This window comes from Phalacrocorax carbo, chromosome 2 (genome assembly GCF_963921805.1).
Source record: "Phalacrocorax carbo chromosome 2, bPhaCar2.1, whole genome shotgun sequence".
In the NCBI taxonomy this organism is placed as follows: Eukaryota; Metazoa; Chordata; class Aves; order Suliformes; family Phalacrocoracidae; genus Phalacrocorax; species Phalacrocorax carbo.
Window position 1 is genome coordinate 73,963,486 of NC_087514.1, and position 18,847 is coordinate 73,982,332.

Below are 18,847 nucleotides of genomic sequence, written 5' to 3' on the forward strand. Positions count from 1 at the left end.
GCCCACTGCATCCACTTCAGATGACTCAAACTTCCAAGAAAAATGCCTCCTCTGACCCATAACTAGAAAATCTCAGAGGCAATGGCTAAGTAACTAGGAAAATGGCTTCCAAGTACCAGCCATCCATCACCATGCTACAGAGACACACAGAAAAATACCAGAATCACTTATTGTAAGGTCTGGTCTGTAGTCCAAGTATTAGCCAGCACTGTGTCATCAAGAGCATAGAGAAAATATCCTCGCCTCTGACAACCACCAATTACAATCTGGTAAGACAGACTAAAATTAATTAAAAATATATTTGCATTGAGAGCACCTTACACATCAAGGCAGTCTCTCACTACATATGCCAACACGGTGTGTTCCTTCAGCAACAAGTATTTTTGCAAGCAAATCTCTTCCCATCATTCATTCTCTATGGTCTCTCCCAAAAACTGAGGGTGGCTCAAAAGATCTTCCAAATCAAATGTTAAGATTAATGCAATATTTTTATTTAGGTTCCCATTTATATGTTCCTTCTTTACTTTCTTCCAATTTATGCAACTTAAATCACTAAGTTTAAAAACCAGTATACATTTTTGCTTGAGTTCCTACTCATTAACATGATTCCAAATATCACTAGCGTTCTAACAGGAAACAACTGTTAAAGGGCTCCCAAGTCCATTTTAAAAAGCACATCCCAAAGGCGAGTCTCATTAACACCTTCCCTGGGTGAACTATGCCATTCAACGTGCCAAAACTAGGGTGATCGCAGCCTGTGTCGTATTGTCAAACACTGCCACTGTCCTGTACGTTGAATTTCTATTTTTAATACAGATGTGGAATAGTCCACTCACACACAACAGTGACAATGCTCTCTTGAGAGGTCAGAAACAGAGATATAGGTCCCTTCAGGCAAAGGAGGAGACCAAATATTGGTAAGAGCTCCATTTCCAAATCAACTGCTTAAGCAGGTATTGACGTCACTATCTTGACAAATTCTGTAAAACCTTTCATCCCCAAAACTTTTCCAACAAATGTTCAATTAACTGCTTTCAAGTACGTGAGGTTTACACTTGAGAAAAAGTTGTTCATCTAGATACAGTTTTATTGCACTAGCTGGGCACTTTTACTACACTGAACTAGTATATTAAAACCATAACTTAAACATGTTTCATCTAAGATACATTAAAAAGACAGTTTTCCTCACAGCAAATTTAGACACTTGCTGCTATGACACCAAGGAGACTGAGACATCAGTATTTTTCCTCCAGACCAATAAAACAGCTGGATGCCGATTCATTTGTGAAATGAGTTGTGGAAGTTTTCTCAGGGGCTGTCTCAGGTATAACACTTATTTTAGGGAAGCTGGAAAGACTTACTAGTTTTTGTTCCAAGCAAGAGACATGCTTTTTAACCTTATTTCCCTTACAGAAGCTTGAAGAATTTAAAGACAGCAAAATAATTCTCCTGCCCCAAAATCATAAAATAACAGAGTAAGTACAAACCTATTTTCTCCTAGACAAGAACAAAAACAAGGTGCCAATAAAAGCTTGCTCATCAGCTTAGTACTTTGTTTTGCTTTGTACAGCTTTAGAAGACTATGCTAAGGCACAATAAAGGAGAACTAAGGCACAATAAAGGCACCCAAAGGAGAACTGCATAAACAAAACGTTAACACTAAAATCTGCCGGCAGCAACACTGGTATTTAAACTTCATGCCAATCTTGCCATTAGGAGACATTCCGCTGAAGAGCTTCTCCTGGAATCCCAGGCGCCGCTCTCCTCCGCCCACCCACCCGCTCCTGCGCCCAAAGAGCTGACTGCCCACGCTCCAAAACCTCTTGTGTTTCTGGGAAGAAGGAATGGCTGTTGTCCAAGAGTTAATACAGGAAAGAGAATATTTGTTTTGCATTCCCCATTCTGCCACAAATGTACATATGCATCCAACGGCAAGGTAGGCTTTGTCTGTATTACAAGGGGTTTATTTGTTTTCTCCTTTTGCACCAGTGTAGTAGCTCTACCAGTTCTATCCATCTGTGTATAAGGGCTTCAAAGCTTTAAATCTCCTCAACCTCAAACTGACGCACTTCACTCAGTGACCTCAAAAAAATTACAAGTCCGATTTATGCTACCCAGTTCAAGCATCTCTGCAACTAACAGTACATGCTTCCTATCCATTACTAACGTGGGCATGAGTATAAAAGGCTTTCAATATTAGGTTTTAATACACAGTTTAAATGTGATTTCATTACTAGCTTATCTTTTTGTTAAAAATGCAAGTTACGGAAGCACCCTTTTCAAGACTGGCCTCCAGAAATTACTTCTGAGAATAAAGAAACTACAATACTACTATTTCCAGGTTTCAAATAGTCACTTTTCTTGAAAAACTACAGCCTCTCTCTGGGCTAATATTCTTCCACTATTACCTAAAATAGAAGAAAGAAGTAGGCCCCGGTTACTTGAGACAGTTGTCCCATGCACAAAATATCCATCACCATGGTTTCATCCATCAAGAGTAACAAAGTAATTATCATCAATGGCCAAAACCTGTCTCCTTGAGGACACTGGCTCACAGTGATCCACAAACCACTGAGCTTGCAGCTCTGGCTACAGAGCACGGGCTGCAATACTAAAAAACAGCGAGGGGAAAGGTAGGAAGGAGAGATGGCACAAACACTGCTTCACTACATGGGCCTTTGTAATTGCCCAAACACCACGATGTGTTTGTATAAGCATTCTGTGCCTGGGGATGTGCGCTGGCCTCCCTTCTCCACAGCAAAAATAAACTGAACAAAGTAATTAGCTTCAGAGCATCTGATTAAGGAAATAGGTTTTTCCATTTCCATTAGTAGCTTATAAATGTGGATGCTAACACGAGCGCCACTCAGGTCATCGCCCAGTGGTGACAGCTTCACCGTGAAGCCAAAATGGGTTCCACTGCAACAGCACATGAGAGCTAATTCCCTGGCAGGACAGGCACAAGGTTACCAACTATGCTGTCACAGGCTATGGCAAGAACACTCACGCCCAATCACTCATATATTCCCCGAGCAGCTAGTTACAATTTCTCACAATGAATCCTATCAATATTGAACAGAGATATCCAAAAATAAACAGGGGTTTCAGTTTGCTAGAACAGACTCGCCTGCAAAATGTCTTGACATAACACCTATTCACAAAGTTACAACTGACAGTCTACAAGAGATACTAAATTTGGCTAACAATCTGCTCTCAATTGTATTCCTGTTTCTGGGCCAGGAAAACTTTACAGACCTTCCCTCTCTTTTTTTCTTCTCGTGTACAATCACCCCAACTCCAGCCTTTGGTTGTCTTAGGAATCTGCCTTCAGAAAGAACTCAAACCATACAAATTATAAGTAGCCACATGGAAATGCAGCATTAGATCAGTCACTTTTATTTAAAAACGTTCAAACAGCCAGCCTGTTAAAGAGTAACACGCAAGCATGACTTCAACTTCAATATTAACCTCCCATGACTCACCTATGGAACACACTTCAGTCTTGACTTGCTTAGAAAAAATGGACAAATAACACGAGAAAACGAAGGTAGGTATAATATTGCTTTGATTGCATCCACATAGATACACAATCGCCCAAGAAAGTAATCATTTTCCAGTAACTGTAGTTTATTTTCCCTTCCCCGATTTTAACATCTAACACAGAAACTGAGTACTTGGCAGCCTGCATCCCACACCGGTACCTTCAGGAGAATTCACTGAGGAAAAAGGGTTTTTTCATTTGAATATTTCTCCAAACTATATTTTATGAGTTGGTGCTTAATTATCTCTGAGATTTAGATTACTGTTTTTATGTCAAGAAATCTAATTTGGTGGATGAAGAACACGAGAGCATAATTTTAATCAATCTCCCTTGAGACTTCTTAAAATAACACTAGCTGATGACTACTCACGAGATAGCAAGCTATTCTCCCCTCGTCAGCTGCATGTATCTTTCTGAAATATTTCCTGGAATCAGTGACAAACCATAACAACATAAAGGAAGTAAATAGAGCTCAGCTTACACTTCACTGAAAAATATTTCTAATCTCCATTTTGTCACTCAAATCACACCTAGCCATAATGATTTCCAAATGCTATGGTCTATTACCAGTGACTTTCCCACAGAAGCAACATGAATCTAAAGAATGGTTTTAAGGCAAGACCATTCTTCCAGCAGCCTACCAGAACTATTGAAGAATTTAACACAGTAGGTCACTTATTTGAGGTGTAACCATACTAGCCAACTTCATCAAGCTAAGAAAATACTTTATCCAACCATAGAATCCTCGAAGTCGCTGGACAGCATTCTGCCTATTGCCTTTGTCAACTTCTAATTATGTCATATTACCAACAGCCAAAGCAGAGCACAACTGATAGCAAACAGCACGTCCAAGTAAAGCCTATTTTTAGCCTGCAATTCAATCAGCACTCTTACAACGGCTAGGATTAAAGCCCAAGACAGCCACGCTGCTGTATATAGGCCAATGCAATTACATGTTGAAACATGTTGAGAGAACGTGATGGTAAACTGGAGTCAACGTTGGGAGGAGCAGCACTAGACAGACAGTTGCTCTGTGCTAGTGGACGCCTTTACTGGCAGAGCGCACGCTCGCCTCTCACCCGTCTTGATTAATAGTTCACAAAGGAAAACGTTAAAACAAATAACAGTTTTATTCCAATTCCTTTCAATATAATTTAGCACTCATGAAAGACAGACAACATTTTGGCAACCCTGAAAAATCAATATCTTTTTACCTGCATTGGCAGTTGTTCAGATGACTTAGCTTTGTCAACGCTAAAATAGCGCACTTCAATCCTCGCCTGAAAATACCGCCAATGAGGAGACAACTCAGACCTCACCCTGCGTGCTCCTGAACTTCTGTGCTGAGATAGTAGTTACAGGCCCTGTTTTGAAACAGCATTTGCAAGGACACTTTTAAATATCTGCCTTTTGTAATACTCAAAATAATAAAAACATTTTAAAATTTATTTTCTTCAAGCCAATAAATTTTACACATTGTTAACTCTTAATTAAAAATGTTAAGCTGTTGCTGTCTTTTTAATCTTCAGGAGTCACATTTTCAGGCTTTTCCCCTGCAACTATACAGTCTTTTTAAAAAAACAACAACAAAACACTAATCTTGCTGTGTAACAGACAGCTTCAGACTTAGGGCCTAATGTTTTGATAGTCTCAAAACAAAAAAAAAACCCAACAGTGACACCACAATGCCATCACTTATCCTCTAGGATATAGCTAAATGATACATCAAACTGGAATGACTTTCATACACTAAAACTGGAGCTGAATACTAACTAATGAGATGGGGAAGAGTAAGGCTGTGTTTCATTACCAGTTTCCCAGGACCATTAATCTTTTTTGACAGAGCTTCTGAAAACTAGCCTAAGTAGTATTCTCTTCCTCTTCATCTTTGTACAGATGAACATTAGCAGATGTTTAATTCAGACCCCTTGATGAGAGAGAAAGACTACAAGGAACACGTACGTGTTCTGAAGACTTTCAAGCTCAACATGCGGACAAATTAAGGCATATCTCATTAGCAAAGAAAGAATATCTGCATCTTGAGATAATGCTCTCCACTATCACAAGCTTCCAGACTTCAAGCTTAGTACAGGTGGTTGTTCTTCCGAAGGGCATTTTTTTTGAGTACTGATCACTTCTCTTCAGCAAGTGAAATAAAAGCAACAGAAAAACTGAGCTCTGAGAATCTGAATAGGAAGTTCAGAAACTCCAAGACATGGGCATACCCTAGGTTTAGCATGAATTCACATTCATAACTGTGGTGGCTTTTTTTGTCCACATTTCAAAGCCAAGCAAAAAATGTCCATCAAGAAGACAGGAAATCTAAAAGCATAATTAAGTAGCATCTGAACAGAGAAACACAGCCTGAGTCTCAGAAACTATACTCCTTTACCTTCGTAAAGATCAGGATTTTCTTCCACCACTTCCCCCCACAACATTCAGCTTCATCAGAAAAATGGCTCATTTTCCTTCTTAAGCCAAAATTCAGTCTAGAAGAAGCTTAACTACAGTAACATACACATAAGGCAGAATAATACTCAGTAAAACCACCATACAGTAGCTGAAGCAATACTGCAGACAAGTTAACTTTTTAATTAGGCTAAAAAAATAGCAACAATTCAGCTCAGCATCTAACCAAGAACACACTACCATCTATACGGCAAGTATAACAAATCCAAATGCATTACTTTCAATAACTCAAGCTGACTTCTACTCAAAAATGTGGAAAGAAGACATAAACAAGCAAACATAACAAGGAGTACTACAATATAAAATGAAGGCTGCATAAGACAGGAAGGGAATGCTTGGGTGACAGGCAAACAAAACAGTGGATACTAAATCCAGAAGAGTTGTACTTATTTCTGTCTTGCGGCTGTACAAGGCGGAAAGGTCTCATGTATTGTAATCAAACCAGAACAAAAAATTCACAGTAAAATGAGGGTCCTTCAACTGTGACAGGCAACGATCATTGCAATACATTTATCATTTAGAATACTAACACAGGTTAAATCAGCCACGTCTTCCTGAAATAAAATACTATGTTTTACTTATATCTTGCTTTTCCACTTGTGAATAAAGCCTGCCTACTTTACTGGCAGTCACTGGAGAGTTACAGGCCATCTGCATTTATAAGAGAAGCTTGACTCAACTGGTGGCATGAAAGAAAGAATGATGAAAACAAGGAAGAAACATGTGTAGAGACTGAAAAGCACAAATAGTGCAATTTGCCCTAGCAGCACCTTTTCTTCCTCAAGCACAGTTTTTCAAAAAATACCCATTTTCAAATCGTATTACCGTTTCCTATAAAGATGCCTAAAGGAAGGAGTTAGACAAAATGTGCCTCATGAAACTTTTGAAATTCAGAAGGCACTATCCTTAGAGACCAACACACTTTCATAACCAGAAACAGGTGTCTGAGTCTGCAGCTCACCTCCTTTCCTTTGCACTCACCAGTATAAGGCTTCTTAGTCCTTTCACCCTTTTGAAAGTGACCAAGTTTAAAAAAAATAAATAAAATTTAAAAAAAAAACACCAATTCACAAAGAAAATCCCACAAATTCAGTTATTTTTGGTAGGCAATGGTCAGCTGCAGAGGCCCTCACTGCCTGTGAGACATGGCAGCACAGATAAACCTCACAGTTTCAAGAATCTCTCCTCTCTTCCAAGGGCCATATGAAGTAGCACCATTTTCTTTTTCCACCTTGCTTCTTAGTCCCTCTTCTTCTCCAGCTGCTCATTGCCTTTAATTGCTCAAGCCCTGCAGGACTGCTACACTTCTCAGGTGCAAGGAATAAAGCTCAACATGTATCCTTAATTCTCTGCCTGGCAAACCTGAGAAGGTCTCCCCCACCAGAGACAAAGGTCACACTCCAGTAATAAACAGCCAAGTGTTTGAGTACTAAAAGTCTATTTAAGTCTATCCCACAGCTACAACAGGGTCATCACTGGTGCTTTGGAGAAAATTCAGAACTTCTGTTCCACCCTGACAAAAACCAGGCACCAGTCCCCATTTGGTATTTCGCTAGCTCAGATGAGATTCCTATTGGTATCCTGATTGCACGCCTTGCTATTATTCTCTCTCCTTGCAAACCTTGCTGTATAATAGCCTCACAGTAACGAAGTAAGAAAACAGACAGGACATGCTTTTTCAGCCAGCCTTACCTTGCACGTGACCCTCGGATGAGCAAACTAACTGGCACAGCTATAAGAGCTGCAGCTGCTTTCTCTGCCAGACCCCAAATCGTGGCAGGTGGTTCACAATGAACATGCTGAGCAGCCCCACCAGAGAAGGGTCAGGAGCTTCATCTTCTCCTTGCTGGTAATAGAGCCATCAGAAAAAGCTAGACACAAAATCCCCAGGCAGCTCACCAGCAGCTGAAGCAGCTACTTTACCTGTGAAGCTGTTACATGTGGTGACAATAGTATATTTACAATTCTAAAGAAAATACTTATTTCCTCAATTTCACTTACAAAGGTTGAAGGGTTCATTAGTAAATCTGAGGCAACTAGCTTCAGAGAACAGCGCTGAAATGTCTTGAATTTTTATTTTTGAATCAACATCAATGTTACTTAACCAAGATGAAGGCATGACTTTCTTTCCTAAACAGGGAAATACAGGCTATCTGTAACTGCATTTTATTCCAGCATAATCATGCATGCTGTATGCAGGAGGAACACTGTATTGCTTTATCTATATCAACAGAGTTAAAGTAATACAACTGGTTTATGAACACAAAGCAAAAGATACAGCTTATTATTTTTGTGGCTGACCACCATAAAGCTTCAAACCATACACACCCCTCCACTACTGCATGCAATCACATGTACCTGACTTGACTTTGTATTAAATGTTATTTACGCAGCTTTTTCTCATCTTCCTGTCAAGAGCTTAAGTGTTAGTAAACACAAGGCAACACTGTCCAAGTCTAATTTTTCCAAGTATATATACTTTGCTTTAAAAACCAGTCTAGAACTATGACTAAAAGGAGACAAAGCTGCTTTTTCAGTCACCCCACTCATTGCTAGTCAGCCTACTGAGCACTATCATGTAAAATTATGACCGACAGGACCAAAAGATTAATAATGCCCTTATTTAGCAATAGTGCCTAGGCATCCAGGATCAAAATTAGTCATTTTCCAGGACTTTGTAATTCAAATAAATACTCTACTCACAAATTGGATAGAGGGTCAGTTTAGAAGTATGAGTACTAAAGTCAAGTAGTCATACTGAAAGTAAAGAAAAAGGACTAACCCTTTTTCTTTTTCTTTTTTTTTTTTTTTTTTCCATTTTTAAAGCATTCTTAAAATGCCGGGAATGACAGAATTACTTCTTTTTAAGTGTTTGGAATTGGAAACGGCCATGCATTTTTTAATATATATGTGTTAAGCTGATGAGATGTGGGAAGTTAACTTTCAAGTCTCACTCACCTATACTTCAATAGTTTCATATGCCAGATGCTTGCAGATGTTTCTAGGTAGCTGGGCCTACTAGAGAGCTCACTGCTACTTTTATCCCAACTTGTTCCTCTGCTAAAATATATATAACAACATTCCTTGCTGTCTTATTAATAACCGTAATACAATATAAAGTTAATATTCATATAATGCAATCCAGGTGGCGTGGAAAGTGATGACAGAGGTGTAGTAGCTGGCACTCTTTCCTCTGAGCTGGTAATGAAGTAATATCTTAGCACATGGGTACAGCCCACTGAAGCACTGTTTACCAAAGAAGGTGTGTAGCCCCAGCCCAGATCACTTGGGGTCACTGAAAAATACATGCCACTTTTTGAAATAGTAGAGGTACCAGACTGTCCTGGCTGAATTCTGGTGAGAGAAGTGGACTGTAAAACCACGTAGCATTGTCATTGGTGGTGATGTGATGGATGGGTGACTTACAGCCCAACTGCCTTGTGTACAGTTGCACAAGGGTTGTAATACTCATCCTGACAACACAGTGAGTGAGATCAAACAGAAGGAAAAGGGACTTTCATTTAGACCCTAATTCCTGGTGAGGTAGGATGGCAGTGCAAGTACTGGAAAAAGAAAACTCTTCCTGAAAGATTTTAGAACTTTTGTTCTTATTTGGGACAACACAGGAAGAAGAGGAGATCGCAACATACCAGGTCCCACATCTTTCTTTGACCAGTCCTCCACGAACATGGATATGGACCGAAGTTGTCTTAGTCTCTTGCTAATTGAAGCCATTAGCAATCTTCGTACAACAATTTTGGAAGAATTTGGAAGAATGGAGGTATCTACAATTGATTTTGAAAGAAAACATCAAAATTTGTAACTGCAAGTACCAGACTTGAGGTATAAAAACAGCATGGTCTTACTTCTTCCTATTATCTCCTTTGTTTGATTACAAACCTCCAGTAATCACATGGCGATGCTAGTTTCCAGAGGCTCCATCTGATCAATCTGTGATTTCAAAAATGTAGTGGTACCCTGAGAACTACCAGCACATTTGCTCCCATCATTCTTGACACCGAGCTCTACAAAGACTGTTCAGCTACAAGCAGCCAAACTGAGACACTTGCAAGAATGAATTGTCAAATTCGGGAACTAGAACTCTGGGATAGGTCTGCTCCCCTGCTTTTACAATATGGCTTTTAAGTCTACATCAAACATCTGAACTAAACTATAACTTGCTGGAACTATAACTTGTCAGAAGAACATTGCAAGAACTTCAAAGACCTCTTGCACTGAACTGCCAGAGATAAAGCCCACCATTTGACAGTTACTTTGTATCTGCTCCTTTGAAGGCCCACACCGCAGATGACAATAAGGTGCTGGAGACTGGGCAGCTTTTCACAGTTGTGCTTTTGGGTGGGTGTTTGCACTCCCCCAGAAGAGTGTGTTTCACACTCTGATGCAGCTTGTGTTTTCAAGTCAGAACACAGAGCTAGATTTTATCCCCTCTGCCCCCATACATACTTCCCTAGAAAATTCAAGCACACACAACCACTACAGGGTCAATCTCTTGAAGCACAGGGTTTTGTCAGCTTCAGAAATACTTGGCTAAATCCAGAACACTTTGGAAACCTGTTGTAAATAACCATTGTGTTAAATCCCCTCAAAGGATGAGAAAGGGCTGACATCCACCTGCCTCAGGGGAAATATGAAAGATCTAGGCATCTTAGAATCACAGAATCATTTAGGCAAGAAAAAAAACCTTTAAGATCATGAAGTCTGTTGACAGTCCTCAACTAAAATATTCCCCAGTCCTCAGCAGCAACACTTGTTGAAGATATCAGCCAGTTTCCCCTGCCTGTGGGCTCATTTTCCGTGGGCAGTTTCCATCTTCTAGTCTTCAGCTCCCATGAAGAGCATAACAACCAACCCAAAAATGTTCTCTTCAGAGAACGGCTGCTCTATTCACTGCTACCTCCAGAAGGATCAGGATCCAAACCATCCTCTCTTCTTCCACTCCTGCCTAGCCTCTGTGCACCAAGGCATTTCTTAATGCCACTGTGCTTCAAGGAAACCCAGGGAAAAGGAGCCAGTTGGTAGGTTTTCTGCTCTCGGAAAGCCTGAGATTAATGCCAGGATATAGCCTGGCACTGAGTTCAATGCCAGAGCTGAGCTCCATGCCAGGACAGAGCCCAATGGAACAGCCCCTGCTATCAGTTTACATCACACCATGCCCCAGAGTCAGCCGTGGCTTTAATCTAGGGCTAAATCACAGCAGCTGAAGACGGAAATCTGGATGGTTTCTTTATGAATGAAACTCCTGAATCCCTCTAGTGCTCATTTGATTTATTTTCTTATACCACTGTTTTTTGAATGACACTGTTCCTAATTACAAATTATTGGAAGAGATTTAAACACAGAAGTTGCCTCCAGTTTTCTCAGAGGGAACAGGAGGTCAAAACAACGATCCTTATAGCACTATATCTCCCCTTTACACCATGACCACCAGTACACCATACACACTGTGAGATTATTTTGCTTTTCCATTACTACACAAAGTATTTCAATTACATTTTCTTGATAAATTAGACAGTGTGATATTATTGTAAACATGTATTTCCTACAGAGCTGCCCCAACACTGAACAGTACTGTGGGATGTGAAAACAGAATATGGCAACATACTCAGCATGCTGTAATTATATGAATAAGTTGTAATGAAGAAGATCTCTAAAAAAAGCATACCACTTGACATCGGCCATGTGTATATATCCACTCTCCTGAACGACCCTGTGTCAGCAAGTCATAAGTATCAAGTAACTCAAAGCAATTCAAAACCAACAAACCCAAAGTACCAAATTAGATTCAAAGTGCGTTATTGGCACTGGGCCTGAGCCACAAATTTAGATCCAGTTCTGAATTTTCCCAAGGTTCACAGAAATGGGCAAAAGAGACATCTGAATTCAGAGTCCAGACTAGATCCAGTTCTTGTTCATACAGCAGACATTAAGAGAAACCTAAAATCCACAGAAACAAAGCAGTAAAACCCAAATCCAAAATGGCACTTTGGGCAGCTAAATCAATATAAGCAATCCACAAAACCTCTGCAACGTGGCTTAGTTACTCAGCAAGAATCTATATATGTGGCTAAAAATACCATAACAGAACTTGTGGTACTTCACTGCACAGGCAGCTAAGATGGTGTGTCACCATCTAGCCCCAAGGCACCTGAAACCGCGAGGGATACCCAAGGCAAGTGGTTCCTGACAGCAATCTCCTGCCCCGTGGGGGTTCAGTTCAGCACATGACCACCAGGTTGGGCACGCCTGCCGCACACACAAGGCAGAACTGAGCGCAACCGAGGATACAGCAAGCTGCTTCATCCAGAGATACAGCTGTAGGGAAAGATGCGTGCACAGAGAGAAGCAGGGGAAAAGGGGTGAGGGAGGAGGTTACAATTAGGCACTGAACTGCAAGTGAAAGGAGGATTGCAGACACCTTTCTTCTCTGTCTTCCCTATCAACTGGTTTAGGTGCTCCAATTCATCCAAATACTTGATGCATTCAGGGCGGTAAAGCCCATCCTAGCCAGTGTTCATGGAACTCAGTCACCTAAATTTGCTGTGCTCCTCCACAAGGATCTAAAAACATTGCCACTCAGAAGATACTTTATAGTTCTAGCCTTGCTTCGGGACTCAAGTATACTTGAAATTTGAAGAGAAGTAGTAGTAAAACCAACATATGAAATCAAGAGTTGTACTTCCAAAGAACTGGACTAAAGAAACGCTGCCCTTTGGAGTCAAACTATAACATTTGTTGGTTACCAAAAAACTACTAACGACATACTATGACAGGTCAGAATGTCAAAGCAAATTGTTTTCTTAATAACTGTTTACAATATTTAATTTACAATGACTTGCAATATACAAGTTATTTCATTAACTACAAAAATATTGTTGTCACTACAAATTTCAGCTCAGCAATGGCGAAATCTGACACCCACTGAAGTGAGCTGGATTCCCGCTACTGACTTCACTCTCTCAAGTACCTCCCACAGAAGTACATCGTCTGCAAAGAGATGTACAAACCAGCCGGCGATTTGAAGGAAGCAAGATGGCACCTCTGTTCAGAGAATAAGTGAATATTCATACAAGTCAAAGATGATGACTTAAAAACCGCTGAAAGAAAACTAGCATCAATCATTTGAACTCGCTAGCAAAAAGGCCTACAGTTTATAAGATTTCAGTAATAATTTAGGCATCAGCAATACTATGTGAGTTATAAACTCCTAAGTCTGTTTCAGAATATTTTGCTCTAGTCACCATCAAGATACTAAATGGACCACCAATCCATTAGCTCACTAATTTTCAAAGTAATCAATCAAGCCTCAAATGTGTCAACGTGAACTGACACCTGAATTTCAACCTATGCTCTGCTTTGACAGCTGCACTCCTCTGAGATCACAGAGTTTGTCCTCATCTCTGGGAGAAATGGAGCAAGATCCTCCTTGGTCAATTAATGTGGTGATCTTCTAGAGACCAGGTGAACATCGTCTTGAGGAACAGCTGCAGAAAGAATATCCCCACCTCCGAAAACGAAAATAGAAAGCCTGTCTTTAAAAAGTGACACAAATCAGTTGGTTCTACAAAAGTCACACACATAAAGATGCAAAACCAAACACAGAAAGGTTACGCTAACTGCAAGCGCACACAAAGAACTAAGCTTTCAGTATAACCAGTAAAGTTAAACAAGTCTAATCAACTTTTTTTTTTCCTCCTTCTTCTTTGTAGAAGCTAAGAGAAGGCCAAGAAACATAATTAAGATGCTCTAGGAACAGATCCTGGTTATGCAAATACAAAGGTAACTGTAACCATGTAAGCAGATTTCAATGAGCTTGCCCACATCATTACAACAGCAGAAACAAAATGTTTGCAGAAGCCAGAACCTCAGATTAACAAGTCCCTGGGCCAGGACTTGCCTTTAGCAGAGCAGCTATCTTTCAAGAGCCAGGTTTACAGCACCACTACAGCTTTAGACCATCTTTCATCCAAAGCCTGCAAGTTCAGTTTCCAAACATTAATTAAACTTGAGAAACATGCTGCACACTGAAACACAGGGCAGGAATTAAACGTATAGACGTGGCCATGGATTTTGGGTAGCTCCTAAGACGCTGAAATGGGGAGGGCAGGGGGCAGTTAGTATAGGGTTATTAAAAATATGCCAGGACAGTATTAAAAGGAAAATAAAAGCAAAACACAACACACTGGAATACCCTTGAAAATGAGGATGAATTAACTGTAAATCCCGATTTTAAATTATCTCTTTGTTTGCTTCATTAGGTGTCGGAATCCCTCCTGCCCTTCTTTTAATTAGCTATGACTCCAAAAAAAGCCTCCCCTGAAAACAATGGGACCAGTCTCTGAATTGGGGACGACTAAGCACATGAAAACAGAATTGACCCAGCGCACCAAGAGCTTCCAAAGGTTTTGTGCGTTAGGCAGAGCTCTGTTCACTGGATGCTGTATCCTTGGCAACTATTATGCGCGAAACCGTTCTACAAATGCAAAACTTCTGTCTGCTCCAAGAGCTTTTCTCTGAAATACTTTTATGGGGTTGTGGATATCCTTAAATCTAAGGGCACACACAGCCCTTTGTCATCTTCCCGCAAGCTCCCAAGAGCAAGAGAGAATACAACAAGTGATGTTAAGAGAGTATTTTCCTCCCACTTCATCAGAGAGCAAATAAAAGTTTTACAACTTTTACTTTGTTTTCTTCTGGGAAGAAAAAAAGAAGCGGGCATTTTTCCTTTTTAGTTCTGTGTGCTCTGCAGAACTAACGTGCAGATACAAGATAATATTGAAAGGTCATTATTATTATGTCAATCAATGGCATTGCTTTGAAAACTGAAAATTCAAGGATCATGCCCGGGTGCCCGACTTCAAGGGCAGAACTACAGATGCCAGCATACGTATTAGAAGAAGTATGCAAGAAGAGATAGGTAAGATTTGACGAGGGCCGTGGCAGTAACACGCTGCGGCTCTTCCAAGAGGGGCCAGTAATACCAATTGTTTCAAGGGCAGCAGACACGCAGCTATTTTTACCAAAGCCCTGCTGTAACCGCCTGGCTCATTAAACCTCACCACAGCAAGGCTCGGATCCTGCCTGCGCGACCCTGCTCCTCGCAGCCAGGCTGTCCTGAAACAACACGTTATTCCTCAGTACCCCCAGGCAGTCAGAGGCCGCTAGCAAGGGGCGGGCATGTAGTATTTGATACCCAACTAGGGCTTCGGTTTGGTGGGGTTGGTTGGGTTTTTTCGGTCTTGATGAAAGCGTACAGCAGCTACGGCTAAAGCAGAGGCGGCAGCTGCCCTTGGAGGCGTCTGGGAACACCCGAGAGCAGCGGGGGAGTCCCTCCGGCGCCCCCCGGGCCCCTCCCCAGGACTTAGGGAAATATTTGTACTGTCGGGGCGAGGGACGCGGGAGCCGCCGGGGCTGGCAGCCCCTCCGCCGGGGCCGGGGGCCGCCCGCCGCCTTTCGGCCCCTCTCCCGCGCTGTCGGGCTCCCGCGGGGAGGCGGCTGCCCCTCGCCCGGTGTCCCCCCAGCCTCCCCCCGTACCTTCTGCGGGGCGCGGAGGAGGCGGTGCACCCCGGCCAGCTGGGTGGCGAGCGGGATGTCCTCCCGGAAGGTGTACAGCGGCGGCCGGGTGGGCTCGGGGAAGTTGGTGCTGTTGAAGGGGTCGGTGTCATCCAGCAGCTGCACCCGGCACACCAGCGTGGCCATGGCGCATCCATCCACCGCCGCCGCGGCGGCCGGGCGCGGGCGGGGGCACCCCCAAGTCACCGGCACCGAGGCGCTCTGTGCGTGCCCGCCGTCGGCTGGGAGCGGCACTCCCCTCCCGGCCGCAGTCCCCCCGCCGCAGGCCGGCCGGGCGGCCGGCAGCCTCCCGGCTCCACCGAGCGAGCGCCGGCCGCCTCACAGCCGCCGCGCCCCGGGGAGGCGGCCCATGGCCCCTTCCCCGCCGGGATCCACGAGTGTGGGCGCGTTTCAGGCCGAGAAAGGAGGCGGCGCCGGAGCCGCGGGGCGCGGGCAGAGCAGCGGCGACGGCAGCAGCAGCAGCAGCTCCCCCATGCCCGGCCGCTGCGCGCCGAGCGGGCAGCGGGACTGCCGCGGCCGGCACAGGCAGCCGGCGGCGGCGGGCGGAGGGCGGCCAGCGCCCCCCCGCGGCCGCCGGAGGCGCCGCCCTCCCCCCGGCCTGGGGAGACCTCGGGAGGGAGGGGGAGTCTGCCCGGGATACCCCGCCTCCGCCGGGCCAGGCGGAGCGGGGAGCGAAGGCGAGGGGGAGCCGCTAGCCGCTCCCCTCTCGGGGCCGAAAGACAGTCACCTCAGGGCGGGATAACGGTCGCCGGCCGGGAGGGCAGCGGCGGCCCCGGGCACCGCGACGCGGCAGGGCCTTTCGGGGGGCAGCGAGTGGAGAGGGGGCCGCCGAGCCTCCCCGCCGTGAGGCGGAGGGGCAGAGGGCGCGGGCAGGGCCAGCCCCTCACGGGGCGGCAGGGGCGCTGGGCCCCCTCCCCTTAGACGTGCGCCTGTGTTGATCTCGGTCTTGCTGTCACGAACATCCTGAGAGTCCTAAAGCTTTAGTGTAATATTCACCCAGTTCAAAAACGAAGCTTTAAATAATACCTGCTTCAAAAAAAAAAATTTAGAAACGGACCTGAAACTTAGGTATTCGACCAAGATTATCGGGTGGGTTTCTCTCTATTCGTAAAAACCCTCTGCCATTAGGGTTGTACGTACCTGGGGTTTGTTTGGTTTCACCAGGCGTATGGCCCCGGCCGTCTCCCCACCCCGGACAGGAGACGTGCCCGGAGCTGCCTGGCTTCACCCCTCGGCTGTCCTCCCGCCTTAGGCCTGCTCGTTGGGGACGACAGGGATGAAGTGCCGGGCGCCCAGGGCAGGCACAGAGCACAGTGTCGCGCTCTTCCAGTTGGGTCCGCACCGTCCTGCCAAGCCTCCAGCCTCACCTGTGGGGATCGAGGGTGCGCGTGCCCTGGTCTTCACTCTCGGGGACATGGTGTGTAGGAGAAGGACCATGAAATACAGGTGAAATACAGAGAACGAAGTGTCCCACTGTCCTGCGGGAATGGCTATGTTTCCACAGGAAAAGCAAGTAGAAACATAGAACTGTAGAATCTTAGAATGGTTCAGTTTGGAAAGGGCCTTTAGAGGCCATCTAGTCCAACCCCCCACACACTGAGCAGGGACATCTTCAAGTAGATCAGGTTGCTCAGAGCCCCGTCCAACCTGGCCTTGAATGTTTCCAGGGATGGGGCCTCCACCACCTCTCTGGGCAACCCGTTCCAGAGTTTCATCACCCTCATAGTAAAAAAATTTCTTCCTTAAATCCAGTCTAAATCTACCCTCCTTTAGTTTAAAACCAATGTACCCAAGGGGATGTGCTGTACTTTACGACCGTGGTTCATGACTGCCTGTCCTTTCATCCCTCGTGGAGGTGGCTGTAGGACAAGAGCTGTAGCACTGTGAGAAACAGGGAGTTTATCACAAATGTGTCTTAAGCAAGAAAGCATGACCTCTAGGTCATTGTGTTTGCAAGAAGCAACTGTTTCCTCCCAAAATGATTACTGGTTTGGGAGTATTTGTCAGTGCTGGGACAAAAGGGGATTTCTGTCCACATGTGGTCTGTCCTGTTTCCGTTATTCTTTGGACTAACTTGTCATGATTCGGTTTTGCCAGCAGTTATGCATATTTTCAGAAAAAAGCATCTAGCATAAAGACTGCTAAAATCAAGAAGGAACTGAAAACTCAGAACCTATCTTGCCATTTCAGATATTTCACCGCTGATGTTATATCCGCTTATTTTCTTTTCCCTCAGCTTGGACAAGAAAAAGGGCCTGTGGGTTGCCTCGACCCATTTCTCATCACCACCTCTCAGCTGTGATTCTCCTGCACCATTGGAAGTTATACGTGGTGAAGTCCTGATTTTGAGCTTTGTTTCTAAGCTTTTTAAAATTTGTATTTCACAAAGAAATATATTTTTGTGTCTGCTTTAGTAACAACAATTTAGTTTCTAGAGAACACATACCAGAAAGATGGGATGTGATCCAGAGAGACCTGGACAAGCTGGAGAGGTGGGCCTGTGAGAACTTCATGAGGTTCAACAAGGCCAAGTGCAGGATCCTGCACCTGGGTCAGGGCAACCCCCAGTATCAATACAGGCTGGGGGATGAAGGGATTGAGAGCAGCCCTGTGGAGAAGGACGTGGCAGTACCAGTGGATGAAAAGCTGGACATGAGCCAACAATGTGCGCTTGCAGCCCAGAAGGCCAACCGTGTCCTGGGCTGCATCAAAAGCAGCGTGGCCAGCAGGTCGAGGGAGGCGATTCTGCCCCTCTGCTCTGCTCTGGTGAGACCCCACCTGCAGTGCTGCATCCAGCTCTGGAGCCCTCAGCACAGGAAGCACATGGAGCTGTTGGAGCAGGTCCAGAGGAGGGCCACAGATTTAGTCAGAGGGCTGGAGCACCTGTCCTGTGAGGACAGGCTGGGAGAGTTGGGGTTGTTCAGCCCGGAGAAGAGAAGGCTGCGGGGAAACCTTATTGCAGCCTTCCAGTACTTAAAGGGGGACTGTAGGAAGGATGGAGGCACTCTCTTTAGCAAGGCCTGTTGTGAGAGGACAAGGGGTAATGGTTTTAAACTAGAGGAGGGTAGATTTAGACTGCATATAAGGAAGACATTTTTTACAATGAGGGTGGTGAAACACTGGAACAGGTTGCCCAGAGAGGTGGTGGATGCCCCATCCCTGGAAACATTCAAGGCCAGGTTGGATGGGGCTCTGAGCAACCTGATCTAGTTGAAGATGTCCCTGCTCAGTGTGTGTGGGGGG

The 18,847-nt window shown here is 44.2% G+C and overlaps 1 protein-coding gene across 10 annotated transcripts in view; it reads right to left on the reverse strand.

The window, feature by feature from the left end:
* The window catches only part of FHOD3 (formin homology 2 domain containing 3), a 409,609-nt gene extending 393,514 nt beyond the window's left edge, over positions 1-16,095 (reverse strand). For all 10 annotated transcript variants that reach the window (XM_064443292.1, XM_064443290.1, XM_064443289.1 and 7 more), the window contains exon 1: positions 15,566-16,095. In XM_064443292.1, coding sequence (XP_064299362.1) covers positions 15,566-15,730 — 165 coding nt within the window. In that variant the 5' untranslated portion in view covers positions 15,731-16,095. The remainder of the gene's footprint in view (positions 1-15,565) is intronic.
* Between the last annotated feature and the right edge of the window lie 2,752 nt (positions 16,096-18,847).